This window comes from Pteronotus mesoamericanus, unplaced genomic scaffold (genome assembly GCF_021234165.1).
Source record: "Pteronotus mesoamericanus isolate MK-2021 breed Mesoamerican mustached bat unplaced genomic scaffold, CSHL_Meso_final scaffold_582, whole genome shotgun sequence".
In the NCBI taxonomy this organism is placed as follows: Eukaryota; Metazoa; Chordata; class Mammalia; order Chiroptera; family Mormoopidae; genus Pteronotus; species Pteronotus mesoamericanus.
Genome location: NW_026555323.1, coordinates 4345773 through 4363147, shown reverse-complemented (window position 1 = coordinate 4363147; position 17375 = coordinate 4345773). Strand labels below are relative to the sequence as shown.

At 43.3% G+C, this 17375-nt stretch overlaps 1 protein-coding gene across 2 annotated transcripts; it reads right to left on the bottom strand.

Annotated features, from left to right (window-relative positions):
- Nucleotides 1-762: 762 nt before the first annotated feature.
- On the bottom strand, nt 763-16883 carry LINS1 (lines homolog 1). 2 transcript variants are annotated; one of them, XM_054561895.1, is made up of 8 exons: nt 16058-16883; nt 11171-11731; nt 7478-7963; nt 7277-7366; nt 6290-6431; nt 5278-5868; nt 3936-4107; nt 763-2088 (listed from the first exon to the last, which is right to left on the bottom strand). In XM_054561895.1, the coding sequence occupies exons 3-8, from the start codon at nt 7859-7861 to the stop codon at nt 1212-1214; spliced, it is 2256 nt and encodes a 751-aa protein (XP_054417870.1). In that variant the 5' UTR covers nt 7862-7963; nt 11171-11731; nt 16058-16883; the 3' UTR covers nt 763-1211. The 2 variants fall into 2 exon arrangements, with proteins under 2 accessions (XP_054417870.1, XP_054417871.1); XM_054561896.1 differs by lacking the exon at nt 11171-11731 and having other exon boundaries at nt 16822-16878.
- Between the last annotated feature and the right edge of the window lie 492 nt (nt 16884-17375).

Genomic DNA, 17375 nt, shown 5'->3' with positions numbered 1-17375 from the left:
TATAAATCTGTGTACTAGTCCTGCCGTACCTTTTTTTAAACAGGTGGAAGGCCAGTGTACCAAATTTTACTATGTTTCATATCTGAAAACATAGATATAGCCCAGTCTTTACATAAGTAGTCCACTGAGTATGTGTTATGACTTACCTATTTCTAGTCTTTTGCTTCTACAAACAATGTGGTGTTGGCCATACTTGGATACAGTCTTGGACATTCTTTTTAATTTATGTAGAAATTGCCCCAGTATATACCCCAGCTCTGTTAACAAACTTTTTGACCTCTGCATTTCTAATTGGTTGACATTAGTATCTCATTGTTATTTTAATTAGCAGTCCTCTGTTGAATTCCACTGATCTTTCCCATTTGTACCCACATGAATACTAACCTGTTTAGACGACCGGTCTTTAATGTCTAGTAGATTGTTTTCCTTACATTCCTCTACAAAAGGATCATTTAGAAAAAAATTTAAGGGCATTTCAGATTTTTAAATAGGAAAATTACCTAGGGATTAACATTTTTTTAAAAGAGTAGTCCCTGTTCATAGACCATCTACATACATGTAATTAAAGCTAATTGTGTCTTTTTTTAAAAAAATTGCTAACATTTACAATTTTTACATATCACAGTCTGGAAAAACTAATAACTGTACTGAGTTAGTGTCCCCCCAAATTCACGTTCACCCCGCACCTGTGAATGTGGCCTTATTTGGAAGATGAGGCCACCCTGGATGACAGTGGGCCCTGAGCCAGTGACTGCTGTCCTTGTAGGAGGGAAACTGGATGCAGATAGACACCCAGGGACAACAAGCATCAGGCGGTGATGGGGGAGAGATGTGACTGAGGCAGGTGCCAGGCGAGGAACACCCAGCACTGCCAGGGACCTCCAGAAGCCAGGAAGAGGCGGGCGAGGACGTTTCTCTCAGGTCCTGAGATAAAGCATAGCCATACCATTCCTTGACTTGGGACTTTTAGCCTCCAGAACTATGAGATCATCAATTTCTATTTGAGGTAATGTGTTACAATAGCCCTAGCAAACTAATACAATAACCATTTCAAGTGGTGTAAAACTACAGTTGACAGGTCACGTTTAAGTCCCTAGGTTGCTTCCAATAGGCAAAAAGAGAGACGTACTTTAGAGAAGTTTTTTTAGGTTTTCTTTTTCACTATTATCTCATCAAGGCAAAATAGTTCGGGGAAATGAAATGCCACTGTTTTACAAAGCGTTCATACTTTTAGTACATATTGCCTCAATCTGTTTTAACAACTTCAGAAGTGCTGTTGGGTTATATGGGAAAAGATTTTTCTTCTGCAAACGGGAAATGGCACCTTGTAGCTCTTCAAAGCATTTTACTGTTCTGTGAGATAGTCCCACTTCGTAGACGACGTTATTTGGGGCTACGTCACCAGCAACAGGGAAAGGAGTATTAGTTTCATCCGGAACAGGCCTTGACTGAGGCTCCAGACTAAGTTCTTTTTCACCCCGACTTGTTCCCACTGTGTCCTGAATTCCCTGCTTTGCTTCGTGGTGTAAAGATGTTTGTTTACTATTTGCTAAACACGGGTCTGTGGATTCTACTTCTGAATCATCAGAGGTGTCATAATCTACCAGGCTTTGGGAAGCTTGAGAGGACGGCCGACGGCCAGCCTGGGGTGTGGCACGGGCCTCCGGGGACATCACAACCTGGCTCTGAGGTTCAGAGGAGGCACCAGCGGCCCAGGAGACACAGGAACGAGCGCTCCTGCCACCGCCAAGAGCAGCCAAAAGGCTCAATCCTGTTTGGTGGCTGCTTCGGTCTTGGCCAAGTGAGGAGATAAAACCACAAATATTTGTGCTATCATTAGAGTCTGTGACATCAAAGTCCTTGCAAATGGTGAAAAAGGTATCCCAGTCTTTGATGAGTAATTTTAAATATCTGACAAAATATTCAAGAAAGCAGGTTTCTGATGAAATCAAAAAGTCCAGAAGAACTGTAGAATCGAATCCGATATTTTTCAAAAAGAATAGAAAAACGCAGTGTGGGTTATAGCCGTTTTCATGTGTGTGACGGTTCCACAGTTCTTGGGTCACACTTTCCGCAGCTTCATATCCTCTGAAAATAAAGATAATGGAGACTCTAGATTAATGACTCATTTTATAAAAATGAGTTTTAGCAGCTCTAAGTCACCCATAATAAATTCACCTACCAGGCTGCTTTTTAATCTATGCATTATTTTAAGAGAAAAAATTTCAAACCCATCTCTCTCTCCACAAACTCTATATGACTCAATAAAATAAACAAAACCCACCGGTTTTGATAGTTCTAGTTTTTGTGCCAAACAAAAGTACTCCGTCTTCTGTCACCTGACACCAGACTTCCTCATTCCTACAGGTAACCCCTAATGCCGCGTGGTAAGGCGGGTAAGGCGAAGCTGCACCCCAGTCTCCTTCCTTTCCTTCCTCCCGCTCCCGATCAGGGGTGGGCATGTGACCCAGATGGCCAATCAGAATACCCCATGCTCCTGGTCCCCATGATTGGTTCTAATGTGAATCTATGACCCACACAGCCAATCAGATCTCCCCAGCGACTTCTGCTGGAGTTATTAAAGATTATAACCATAAGGCTGCTGCTAGTGGCCCTGCCTGAGGATGAATTCAGAGCTGTGAGACAGAAAAAAAGGGAAATGACCAAGGGCATGATTTGAATCCCAGTATATACAGTTATGCCTGATACCAACTGGACCCTTTCGAATTCCCAATTAAGAGCCAATAAATTCCAATTTTTGCACAGAATAGTTTGTGTTGGTTTCTATCACTGACAGCCGAACAATCTTAACTAATACAATTACCTTAAAAAACACATATGGCATACATCCACGCCTGTCTGGACACAATGAACTGAGGTTAAGACAGTGAGAAATTCACATGCGAAGTGAATTCAATTCAGAGGCTTCCTCTTTCCCGGGTAGTAAGCAGCCGGCTTTGAGCACAACGAAGATTATTCTAAGAGCCATGTGCGTTCAGATTAAATGTGTATTTGACCGTTTCTGAGCCTAATTCAAATCACATGCGGGAATTCTGTGTTCCTGATGAGAACCTTTCGAAAACTGGCCCCAAACCCTTCCAGTCTGGCGGCGGCGGCCGCGGCCAGCAGTGCCGTGTCACGAGCAGAAGCCAGCAGCGGGGGGTTGCGCCGCTGATCATCGGGAGGGAAAGCCCTTGCTCTGGGGCCAAGACAGAAATGGAAATAGAGCCAATACTTTAGGGTTTTAATAAAGCAGAAGCAGAAACACTGTACAAGGTCGTCGGTTATTAACTTCATAACCAATTACAGATATTTGCCACGAGAAGATACTACTCCAAGTACAGCTGTTGCAATAAGGCAGAAATAGGATCAGCAGAAAATGTCATCAGCAACATAACTTCATAATCAATTTCAGAGACTTGCCTCATGATGATACCAGCTCCAGTTCAACCGTGTGTTAGGAGGAAGCCTTCGAACGGCTCTTTCGATGACTTACCAGTTTGTACTCATCTTTACAAAGGCAAAAGTCCCCTCATAGGAGCTCCAAATAGAAAAGATAGTCTTAGAGGTAGAAAGAGTTCTGAAACGTCAGTGGGAGCCAGAGTCAGACCAAGGTATTAACTTACTCCTTCCCGCACAGGTAGCACAGAGATGAGGCTGAACCAGGGCACGTGGTTTCGAACCCCAGTCCAGCTCTGCAGCCCTGGGCCTGCCTGGCCAACCAAGTTTTCTAATGAGAACTCAAGAGCAAGCTCATTTTCATGCAGGGCTGAGTTAAAGAAAGGAACTGGAACTTATAAGGAAACCACAAGATTGTTAGGGATTTTTTTTTTCCCTCCTAATGATGGAAAGTAAATAATAGGTCCAGCACGGTATTAAAATGTTGTCTGCTTTCCTGGCATGCAGTTAGTAGAGTCACTTTAAAATGCACTAACCTGGTCAACTTCAGGTAGATGCCCAGGGACGCTTTGGCAGCCTCCAGCATGTCGTCGTCTTGTTCGATGAAGACCCTAGACAACCACTCACACGGATGCTGTGGCTGCACAGAGGGCTCAAGGTGAGGCTTTAAGAAGGCCAGTAACTCCGACATGAACCTCTGTAAATCAACTTCAAATAATGAAAATTTTAAAGCACAGGCACCCGTCTATGAATACAGTCATATCATGCTGCCTACCTTATACAGGATGATAGTTATCTAAAGTACTTAAAAATGCATTATTATAATTCATACTTCCAAATGTCTGCAAGTTAGGGATTATCTCTACTTTGCAAATTAGGAAACTGAGCTTCAGAGGGAAAACGTGACTCATTCAATAGAATTCCGTTAAAATGTACTGTCAGATTGTCTATTTGCTACAATTGCCAAATAACCAATTATCTTTGAGAACTAAAAGTTACATGAATTCTTGCCAAAAGCATGTAAACGAATGAGAAGCAGACGACAGAATGAGCAGCAGACAACAGCTGTCTGTTACGAGTGGCAACAATGCAACAAATCAAAAGTAATTTTGTTTTAAAAATAACAGAAAATTTTTCTTGTTTGTTTAAAACATTTGAAGAAATTACTACATTAAACACAAAAAGCAAAGAGGGAAGTTTCAACTGTAATTTAGAATTCTGAATTATATAACACACGCCACCTAGTGCTGTAAATTATAACTGCACAGAATTATAACAAGTAAAATAGTTACTTCCAGCTAAATGATGTCCAAAGCAATTCAGGGAAGTCACTGCTTGCAAGTCAAACCTTTCACTAAAACTATGTGCTGCTCGTTTAGAGATGTTTACGTTTCATTTTTCTCAAATGAAAAGGAGAATACATCTTCCCAAACACCTAAATTGAATATCATACTTTAAATGTCTGTTCTTGGACTCCGAGCTGGAAATTATATGCAACAATTTCTTCATCAATATAACTTTCCACATATTAGTAGATATATCAACTTTATTAAGGAAAATTTGAAAGACTGCAGATATCCGCATATGAGTTGATTTATGTCACTTACTTTGCAGTAACTTAACAGCACCTCCCTTTTCTTAAACTTAGTCACTAACTATGCTGTGCAAAGTCAGCTTAGCCCCCCAAAAGCAGTGTTTCTTAAGGTAATTCTAATTACCTTTTTTTTAAAAGAAAATCTGATCAATTATTACTTGGGTTACATATACATTAGCTTCAATTAGTAGAAGTACAGTTCTGAGATTTGATAATTACGAATAATTTTACTTCAGTAAGTAATTACGCATTACTTTGCATACAAAAGGAGTTAGGAGAATTACCTTTCATTTCCTTCGCTGAGGCACAATTTTGAAACTTGACTTCTAAGGATTTAATAATAAGCAAGCTCACTGCTCTGAGGATCACGTGATCTGGACCAGGGAGACCTTCACAGCCTGGTGGCACTTCCCCGCCTCCAAAGCAGGAAGGTTTCCCGGGGACACACAATGTCTTCAATAAGCCCAAATCCACAGCTTGCAGAACAGCATCAGCTAAAGCCAGCATGTCCACACCTAAATGCTGATCTGGTGGCCGTGAGGCAGCAACAGAACCTCGACAAAGGTCTTCACCTGCTTTCCACAGAAGGCACTTTTTAATGAATATGATGCACTTCCTTTTGACGAAAGCATGAACAGGCCAGGTAATGACGTCTAGCACACAGGAAGGTTTCAAAAAGAAAATCCTCTGGCAGGTGAAATGTAAGTCCAGGTGGATTCTGGAAGCTATAAGAAGTTCAAGCAATTCCAGAAAATATATCAAGCTGTTTACTATTTTAGAAGTGTCCTGGACGGTTTCAAAATACTGAGAAAATAAGGAATTGTAAAAGACTTCAAGAACAGCATCAAAAGGAGTCAGGAACCGCTTTAAGATTTCTGCAATTAAAAAACAGTAATTATAAACATCAGGAAAAACAAAGTCTTCTTAAAACACATGCTTACACTTCCATTTTTATAAATGTTATCACGTTACAGGATGAAAAATTGGATTTGTATTGTTTACCCCTAACGTGAATGAATGAAGATACACAGACTAATAGCTAATAACCACAGTTAATATCCACTTTACAGAGAAACATAGCATCAGATTATGCTAGGGATATATAATAATGAAAAGCTTTAAATTATTTTCCTTGAAAAAGGTATCCTCAATCAAAAAATACGGGGCAAGATTCTTTAGTTTTTCATACTTCGAGACAGATCAGATGTTGTAAAATAAGTTTTACTGTTTGTTATAAATACAATTCTCCTTTGGAGCAAGATAATGACAATTGTTTATGGGGAATATAATCCATACCTGTTTTTTGTGAACATGTATCTTTAAAGATTTCTTTTATTACAACAGTAAGAGTGTAGAGGCAGTATACTACTTTATCATTTTCAGAGTATCCAGAAAGATTTTTTTGGCAAAAAGCAATCCAGGCATTACTTAATGTTATCTACAAGTGAGAAAATTTTAAAAAGTGGTAAGTTATAATCTTTTCTTTACAATTACAAATCATCTATTATACACAATACAACTCTATACAACATTTATTTTTAAAAAAGTATATTTGTTAAAATGAGGACACAAATATCCTAATATTCTTTAAGTCAAAATTCAATAACTCACTGAAATAAAGGATCAAAAGGGAACATGAAAATATCAGCAGAGGTTATAACCAGGTGGCAAAATATGTCATTTTTATTTTGTTCTTTTTATTTTTCTCATTTTCCAATTTTTCTACTGCAAATACCACCTTCTTTGCTTTCAGGAAAAAATGTTTTCAGAAAGGAACAAGCATTTATAGCTGAAAGTCAGGAGACGCTTAGATTTGTTTATTAAGTAATTCAGAGATAAGAAAAATGTGATGCTCAATTTATTTATTTTTTATTATGCTGATGACCATTCCTAGAACTTATTTATAGTAAACCTGTAAAACTGGTCTTGGTCTCAGGCAGGAGTTCTAAACCTTTTTTCGGGGGGCGGAGATGGGGGGAAGGAAGGCGGAGGTGTAAGCCTACCTACTCCTTTGAGAACCTGAAGTTATGGACCCTCTCACCTGAAACCACCCCCAGACCTCAGGCTGAGAGTCTGACTTGTAATGAGTCACAACATATTTGAGATTCTAATCCTTGATACAAGTCACCATCATGTTATTGCGTTCTTACACTTTTGTGGATTTACAGGTTACTATGTTAGCAAGTGTGTTATTGATACAAATATTTGAAGGGTAAAACTGAATGCCAAAGAGTCACTTTAAAGACTCTAGAAAAGGAATAGTAACATAGTTTGATTACTGACCTTTTCTTTCAATCGGAAATACAGAAGCAATGCGAGGCCCTTTGCAGCCATGTGAGATAACAATTTATCCGAGCTTTGGAACATCCAGGTCTATGAGAAAACAAACAAATTTATCCACTATTGCTGATGTCTTTAAAACTGGTATTTTAAAAATGCGGATCTTAAGAAATATACATAACCTACAAAAAACAAATGGCTTACTAATTTAGAATCGAAGTCAGAGGCCTGTAAAAGAATTTTAATTATCTCTCTGTATTTCTCCTTCGCGTGGAACTCGGTCTCGACAGACAACGTTCTGGTTACCATCACTTGGATCACGGTTAACTGAAAAAGGTTGGTTTCCCGAGCACTGCTCCTCCAACCCACAGGGGCTGCAGGGGTGGGAGGCAGATCGACAGGGCGTGGCTGACGCTTGCCCTGGGGACCAGGGTTGTCGGAGTCTTCAGAGGAGGGGTCAGTGGCGCCATCTTGGTCTGCCGATGCGGGGCTGAGACACAAGACGTAATCCTGGTTGTCGCCTTCGAGCGTGGCTCCAAGAAGCACCTTCTTATATAATTGTTCTAAAACTTCGAAGACATCTTTCATTTTGATGGCCAAAATAGATCTTCTAGGAAGACTGACAATTCCAAATGGTGAATACTAAACTTAGAAATGTGACAAATCTGTAAGGTGTTTCTTCGGTAAAACCTAAAATAGGAAAAATAATTTTAACATTGTGTTTATAATACATCGTATTATAAAGGAAAGGTATCTGTTTCCACTTAGTCATTTAGTCTCTTAAATGAGAGACCATTCTGATTGCTTGACTTCTATAGTGGAATGTTGGTAATAAGAACATTTTTTTAAAAAAGATTTTATTTATTTTTAGAGAGGGGAAGGGAGAAAGACAGGGAAACGTCAATATGTAGTTACATCTCGTGCGCCCCCTGCTGGGGGACCGGGCCTGCAACCCACGCACATGCCCTGACTAGCAATCAAACCTGCGATCCTTCAGTTCGCAGGCTGGCACTCAATCCACTGAGCCACACCAGCTAGGGCTTAAGAACACTATTTTAATACCATAAAAACAAAATGTATGTTTTCCATACAGATTTAAGACCACAAAATTATTTTAAATTTTATCACAGCTTTCCTCTGTTTTCAATGGGCCAACATGGTTTCTCAACCTTAGTGCTAGTAACATCGCCCGGGAAGCTGCCCTGTGCATTGTGGGAAGTTGAGCAGCATCCCTGGCCTTTACCCACTAAGATAACACTAGCACTACCTGGGAAGGTAAAATCGCCCAGGGTGAAAACCACCCAGGAACTCATACTCATCGGCCTCCTCGACCTTCAACCAATTTATACATGAAAGCCTAAAGTTAGGTAGCTATGTGGTCAAACAGTATATGGTTATTACTGATTAATTTCCAACTTAAAGTTACATAATAATAGGAGACCTTGGTCATCACTTAAAACATTAAATTATAAAAATGCCGTCCCGAGAAAGACACAAGATGTTAAAGCAAAGTAATCTGGACGTGAGTAAACCCTCCTTGTCTCCGGATGCAAATGTAGACGTCTGGTTGTCCCAGAACCCCCCGGCTTGATGGGGACCTGGAAGAGTGGGGAGAGGGGAAACGAGATTTAGGGTCTGAGACAGCTTCTGAAGTAGAGAAAACGGCAGTCGAGTACAGAGGAATATCAGAGGGAGTGTAGTTACTTTAGAGTAAACAGGGCAAAGAAAATTTGAAGATTTCGGCATCAGCGAAGAGGTTACTAAATATCCTTCAATAAAATGGTGGTGCCTCTGGGAATTATCTGATCCCGAGGCCAAATTCTTTCCCTGTCTTGGGGCTATTTTACACCTCCGTGAACTATAACCAATAGCCATGCAAATGAATCTTGTCTATAGACATGCAAATGCTGTCTGGTGGAGGGGCCACCCGCCCAGCAGGGAGAAAAGCCAGCTTTGCTTACATTTATACACACATTTCAACGTTCCTTCCCTCCAGGTAAAGTTGTGGTTCTTTTGCTTTTAAAGTGGTTGTGACATCTACCTCTTTCATGGATTCATGAGTTAAATATGATGATGGATACCCATTCATTTTTACATGAGTCATGATTGTCCTCTTAAAATGGATCCTTTAACCAAATCCGCAGTTTCCTGACTGACTTATCAATGCCCGGCCCACGTTTGACCTCCCTCCTCACTGGAACAGACTTCCGAGGTCTGCCATTTACACTGGGTCCCACCCACACAGCAAGGGCCACAGGCTCAAAATGACCTTTTATAGACAGAGGAAACAAACCAAGCGTCCACTAGGGGGTCCCGATGCCCCGCAGGTAACAAATGAAGCAAGCAGGTGCGAGGCTGCTTCTGTTGTGACTCAGCATAAACATCCTAATGACAAAGTCTTTTAAAACATTAGTGCTGCCCAAAGAAACGTGCATCAAAATAAATGTCTGTGGGCAGCCCACTGAGAACTGAGAACTGCAGGGGTTTTTTTTTTTTTTAGTCTTTGTTGTTTTCAAAAAACGTCACCAATTATAACATCAAAGGAAAGGGCAAACTCTGAGAAAACTAGGGAATTGAACCCATGACTCCCCCCCCCCCCAAGTGGCACTACAAGGTTGGTGGCCTCAGGCTGCATTACCTCGCTGACCTGGAGGAAGGGGACCCCTCAGACACCCAGACCTGCAGAGACACTAACAACGTAAAGCATCCAGAGGGGGGCGCTCAGCAGGCTGAGAAGCTCGGATGCCAGCTAGAGCCGATAAAGGAGAGCGAACTGCCCGGCCCGGAAAGGAAACAAGTGTGTTGGGAGAGGCCTGATTAGGATAAGTAAGGGCTTCTCCGAGTTTTTTCAGAAAATTCCTCTTGACAGAGGACAGTGAACTTCCGCACCAGGGACCCCAGGGGGAACCCACTACAGCGTTCAGCCTGAGGTCTCTCTTGCATTGTTTAAGCACTATACACTACTTTTATTTTGTGTTCTATTACTAACAGAACCGTGTGTCTTCATATAAAAATAACATATTTCCCAAGCACCTTCACATAAAGTTGACTCTAAGGAATAGTAATTTCTAAACTTGGTATCAAGTGCCTACTGTACATGAGACACTATTCTAAGTGATTAATTGCTTCCCCACAACCACATGAGGTGGATACCCACTTATCACACCCGTTTTACAGAGAAGGAAACGAAGGCACCCAGAGATCAGCTTACAGAGCTGGTTAAGTGGCAGGGTCGGGATGTGAACCCAGAAGATCTAATTCCAGGGCCTGTAGTTTCTTAATCTGCATCCCTCCGTTAACAAGGATGCCTAGATTCTCCAGGCAGAAGCTGAAGTGCTCTAAACAAGGCTGTCCTCGGGGGGCCTGATGCCCTGCCTGGTTAGACTGGACAGGTGGTTTAGGGACCTGGGGGAGGCCCAGATACCAGGGCCGAGGTGAGGGGAGGCTAACGCGGGTGGTTAAGCCCAGCAACGGAAAGGACAGAGGTTCCCATCGTCCCTGTGTATCACCTGAGCCATCAAAGCTGATTAGCTGTGATTTCAAATGCGCCCCCCCTCCCCATAGAAAGGAGGGGAAGGGATACTTTCCCAAGAGCCCGCCCTGTGCTGAGCTCCGTCCCCTTTTGCACTGCTTGACTCTCCACCTTCTCACAGCCCAACAGGCTCCGAAGGCAGATTGGGGGGTAGGGGGCGGGGGGGGACAGGGGCAAAGGGGGGCGGGGTGGGGCGGGGAGGCCGCTCTTTCAGGAACTCCTCCTCCTATTTACCTTCTGGCCTAGAGCAGGCGGTGGCAGTTACTAGCCCCAGGGGTACGCCATCCCTCTAGCTCTTTTCCTTAAAACAATGGTGCTCACATTTCAGCTGCCTCAGAGTCCCCAGGAAGACCGCGGGGCCTTACCCTAGGAATTCCAGCGGCAGTAGCCCAGTAACTTGTGTCTCTATTGTAACAAGTTCCTGTGTTTCTACCGCAGCACGGTCCACTCTTCCACCCTCCACGTGTTGGTAAATTGTCCTTTTTACTGAACTCGTACTTGTAGGATTCTGATACAGGTCAGGTTTTTATTATTTCTTAGCACGACGGAAAAGCCTGATAATTAAGTCATAGGTAAGACTCCAAATATATGCGGAAGGCCAATGGTTAGGTGTTTTTCTGGTCCATTGGTAAGGGCCTGCCATCTGGGAGTGAGTCAAATGGCTCCACCACATAGTCCTCCAAGCCTCAGTCTCCTCGTGTGTTCAAGGGGCATAATGATAGTGCCCAGGCCACAGGGTGCTGGCAAGGTCCAATTACAGGCGATTGTCTCTGCAATAACCCCCAGTGAACATCCGCCTTTAGTTCCGATGCCCCAGCTGGCTCTGTTGAGCATGTCAGCACATGGCACGACCGACTCCACGACCCGCCTGCCCCGCACACTTCTTTTGCTTTCTTGGCACTTCTATGTATGGTGTAGGGTTGCTTCTAAAAAAGTTAAGGAATGTGGCTTGATTTTGAGGAAAAAACAAAAAAGAAAACAATTCTCCTCCGCTATTTTGAAGAGGGCAGCAAGTTAGAGCAGGCACAAATATAAAACATTGGTTACAGGTTCTTCTTCGTGTTTTCTTATTTTTTTATTGAGCTATAACTGACTTATAATATTGTATTAGTTTCAGGTGTTCAGGCAAAGGATCACCATAACTCTAGTAATGTCCATCAACATACATAGTTCCAAAAAGCGTGTGTGTATGTGTGTGTGTGTGATGGGAACTTTTAAGACCTATTCTCTCCAAAACATTCAAATATGCAGCACAGTATTAGTAACCATACTCACCATGCTATACCTTGCAATCCCAGGCCTTTTTAAAGTTTGTCCCTTTTCCCGCCCCTTTACCCATTTGCTCCCATTCCTCTGGCCCCCATCTCTGTATCTATTCCATATCTATCAGTTTGGTGGGTTTTTGTTTGTTTCTTTGTTTCCTTATTCCTTCATCCATGGATGGACACGTAGGTTGCTTCCGTATCTCGGCTACTGTAAATAATGCCGCCATGCCAGATCCTTGATGAGAGACGTAGTAGGCACCTGCTAAGAGAGTGCAGGACGGAGGTCGGGGGCATGCAGTCTCAGAGACGGGAAGCCGGGCAAAAGCAAGCGTCACATTCCTCTGAACTTGACAACTCCTCTGGGGCCATCCTAGTTCACCTGCTGGATAAACTGATGAAGAGCCTATATTGGTTTTAGACAAGTAATGAAGTCACCTTGTTCCCAGAAGCCTGGGATAATTGAGGGGTGGCAGCAGGTAACATAAACATGATCACCAGAAAATAACCATGTGTATCCTCTCCAGACAGCGCCGTTAAACCGACCACTCCCAAGGCAAACATTTTTGCATAGTGCACATGGAGAACATTACGATCAGAACATTTTAGTTCCAGGGGAAAAAAAAAAAAATCTCAGAGATGATCTAGACTAGTGGTTCTCCAACTAGCTTCCGAATCCCCCGGAAGGCTTGTCAGAACTGGACAGCTGGGCCCAGCCTCAGCGGCTCTGGTTCAGTGGGTCTGAAGAGGGCCCGAGAACTGGACTGAGGAGGAAGATCAGCACTGATCAATCCACTCCATTTTACTGACAAGGAACCTGACAGCATTAGGTTTATAGTATATCATGGTAATGCTACGTGGGTTGGTTTTTTATATTTTAATTTTTTTGGAAAATGGAGAACCTCTAGTGTATCAATATAAAATAACAAGACTTTCCCACCCTTAGTTGCTAAAACACGGCTCTACATTTTAAGTGGTGCTTCACAAGGAAAAGTTTCATCACTCAGTCCCCTTCACTGATCTCTGCGCCCTTCCCTCCTCCTCCTGCCCCCACCCAAAAAAAACCACGACCAGTGGCGGGACTCTCCATCAGTGTGACTACCTACGTTATACTCAGCTCCTGATTTCTGGACACTGTACAAATAAGATTCGATTTTCAGTTGAGAATATAAGGTCACTTGCCCCATCTCAGCAAAGTGGCACACACTCAGAGATTTGAGAACATGCAGGGCTTTTGTGGTGAACACATTTATACAATGTAAGTAAGAGGATGCCAGGACGCCTCTCTTTAGTCCCCTGAAAGGTGCCTTCCTGGCTCTGGACCTTGATGCAATGCGGTTCCCTCTGCCTAGAAAGCTATGTCACTTTTCCTTTTGCTTTAAGCTTGAGCGTAAGTTTCTATGCCCACAAACTGGACAACTAGAAGAAATAAATTCCTAGAAACATATAACCCACCAAGACTGAATCATGAAGAAACAGAAAATCGGAACAGGCAGATTACTACTTAGGAGATTGAATCAGGAATCAGTCTCGCGGCACTCAGAAGTCCAGGACCAGGTGGCTTCAGCGTGAATCCTACCAAACATTTAAACAAGAATGGACATCAAGCCTTTGCAAATTCTTCCAAAAATACGAAAGAGGAGGGAACACTGCCAACTCATTTTACAAGGGCAGCCATCACCCTTATGCCAGAACCAGACAAGCAGACAAGGACACCACAAGAAAAGAAAATGATAAATTACAGGCCAATATCTCTGATGAACACAGATGAAAAAAAAAATCCTTAACAAAATATTAGCATACCAAATTCAATAATATATTAAAAGGATCATACATCATGATCAAGTGGGATTTATTCCAGGGACACGAAGATGCTTCAACGTCTGCAAATCGGTCTATGTGATGCACCACATTAACAAAATGAAAGCTAAAAATCATATGATCACCTCAATAAATGCAGAAAAAAGCATTTGACAAAATTCAACAACTATTTTTGATACAAACTGTCAACATACCTCAACACAATAAAGGCCCTATATGATAAGCCCATTGCTCACATCGTACTCAACGGTGAAAAACAGAAAGCTTTTCATCTAAGATCAGGAACAAGACAAAGGTGCCCCCTCTTGCTACTTCTACTCAAAACAGTATTGGAAGTTCTAGCCGGAGCAATTTGGCAAGAAAAATAAACAAAAGTCATCTAAATTGGAAAGAAGTAAAACTATCACTATATGCAGACTACATATTTTATATGGAAAATCCTAAAAACTCCACCAAAAAACTGTTAGAAGTACTAATCAGTAATGTTGCAGGATACGAACTCAATATACAAAACTCTCTTGCATTTCCATATACTAAGAATGAATAACAGAAAGAGAAATTTAGAAAACAATTTTATTTGCTTATTACGAGTGCATCAAAAAGAATAAAAATACCTCTGAATAAATTTACCCAAAGATGTAAAAGACCTGTATAAAGCAGGATGTTAATGAAACAGATTAAAGACACAAATAAATGGAAAATAGTCCATGCTCATGGATTGGAGGAGTCCATAGTTAAAATGTCCATACTACCCAAGATAACTTACAGATTCAGTGCAATGCTTATCAAAATTGTGATAGCATTTTTCAGTAGCAGAGCAAACAGCCCTAAAATTTCTGCGGAACTACAAAAGATCCTGAATAACCAAAGCAATCTGCAGACAATCTGGAGGCATCCCACTTCCAGGTTCCATGCTATATTACAAGATTACAGTAGCCTCCACGCTAACAACTCCAGAATCCCCAGCCAGGGTCTAGCTCTCCTCTGGGCTCCTTATTCAGGTATCTCAATGCCACTTGGAGATCCCACAGGCACCTTCAGCATACACTCAACTCCTCTATGGCCCCTGAAACTTGTTTTCCACTGTACTCCCCATATACTAGTATATGGCATCTGTATTTCCTAGTCACCCAAGCCAGAAACCTAGACATCCCGCGGGACCCTTCCTCACCCCAGTCTTCTCCATCCTCGCCGCCACTACTGCATCCTACCACACCGACACCGGACAACTGCAACTGATGCCTTGCTAAGTGGTGCTTCTTGGCCTACCCTACACCCACTTCCTTCTAAAAACCTCTTTCCTTAAGATCAAGTCCAAACCCCAGACCGTGGCTTAGTAAGGCCTTCAAGAACTGACCATTGGAGTCTCCTCACACCAGTGCCTCACAAACGAAGTTCCAGGCTTTCTCTGATTTCTCCAGGAACACTGTATACTTGACGGATGCCCAAGCTTTGCATAGCCCAGTCTTTCTGACTAAATCATACTCAGTTTTCTCCTTTCCATGCTCTGCCTTCAAGGTGGAAACCTCTGGTCTGGTAGGCCACCTGTGTACCCAAGGTGGGGTTGGGTGGGGTCCCTGCCAAATGCTATCCTAGCCTTTACCACAGAATTTGTCCATAATTATTTCCTGGTTTGGTTCACACTTGATTATGAGCTTCCTTGGGCAGGACTGAGCCCAGCTTGCCTACCTAACCCAATAGGTAGCTCCCGGGGAAGGAACCGAAATGACTGTTCTTGAATAAATGAAAATGCAAAATATCTATATCTATCTATCTATATATCTCTCTATATATATCTGAGCAAACTGAAAGTGCCTTTAGTGGCCCCCATCTGTCATACAACATCTTAATGTGTTTTTATTACATAAAAGAAGTTGATACACTGCAATTACTTCTTTTATATAAGTAGGTAGGACATTGGTGATAGCCAAATGTCTTGTCTAATTGGATGACTTAGTTTAAAATAATGTCAGCTTTTTGCCCAGCCTATAGTCTTCCGTGTTTGCAGTAACCCGGCTCCCAGTTGGTCTTCTCCTTGAGCAGACAGCGATCTTTTCAAAACATACATAAGATACAACAACTTCCCTACCATGGTCTGCAAGGTCCTGCAAGATCGCAGCCTGTCCCACACCCCCAACCTCATTTCCAAGCATTCTCCCTCTTACTCACTCTGCTTGACTACGCTGGCCTTTCTTGCAGTTCCTATCAATAGCCAAGGTTATTCCAGCATCAGAGGCTTTGCGCTGTGGTTCTCTCTGCCTGCATTTCCTTCCCCAGTTGTTGGCATGGCCGGATCCTCCACATTCAGATCGCAGCTGAAACGTCACTTCCTCAAGAGAGTTTCCCCAACTACCTAAAATAGCCATCACGTCCCAGTCAAACTCGATGCCATTATTCTGCCGGATTTTCTTTACACAATATATCCGAATGTTAGTTTTGTGTTTTTGTCTCCCCTGTCAAAATGAAAGCTCCAAAGGCACGAGTATATGCATCTACCTTATTCACTGTTGTTTCTCTAGCGGCAAGAACAGTGTCCGCCCAGCAAACCGTTGCTAAATGAATACATGCACTCAATAAACCTGTCCATCTCGCACGTTTTCTCTTTTCTTTCCCCTTTCATTCACAGGAATCCGTGAAGGTCGCTATCCTCCTGGGAAAAAGCCCGTGAGGCGTCACCGCCCCTAAAAGACAGTCCTCCCTTCCGCGCTCGGCGAAGTATGCTCTGCCTGGTAGTTAACGGGGCCTACGGGATAGAGACAAGCCCAGGACCCGGCAGTCGAGACTGAAAAGCGCCGAGGGGCGGTGGGACAAGGCGCCCCTCTTTTCGCTTCCCGGGACTGCCGCTTCCCCAACCGTAAATCCTCGGGTCAATCTCTCAGTCGGCCGCAAACACGGCTCCCCCGTCGCCGAGATCAGCGGCAGATCCCAGTTACCTGTCAGAGATCTAACTCAAAGAACCCTGCCTTCGCACCGCCATTCCAGCGAACACCGGCCCCCTCCGGGCCACCGTAGTTCACGGAAAGTACACGCTGGCCCCTCCCCCCGCATGCGCAGAGGCCCCATTCGGCGTACAGTGTTTCTTAGCAACCACTTTGAGTCCCTCCGCTAGGGGCGGAGCATTGGAAGGCGCCGCGGGGAAGCCGAGGGGAAAGTGAGCGAGGCCAATCGGAGACGGGTCCCAGCTTCGATCGGCACGCCTCCTTTAGCTGTCGCGAATGAGCAGGCGGCTTTACGGCAGGCAAGGGGTGGGGCTGCTAGGGATAAGGAGGAGAGAAGGGAGCAACCAACCAACCAAGTCGCCCCTACTCCCCACCCCCACCCACTCCGGACCTGGTTTACGACTCCGGGCTCGGGCTCTGGTGCGGCCGCTGATTGGCTGTTGAAGGCTTGGTCCCATCCCAGTGACCCCAAAGTGCTGGAGGGAGGGGGCGGGGGTGGCCCAGTGCAAAGTGCATCCAGAAACCCCCCTACCTAGAGCCCCCGAGGC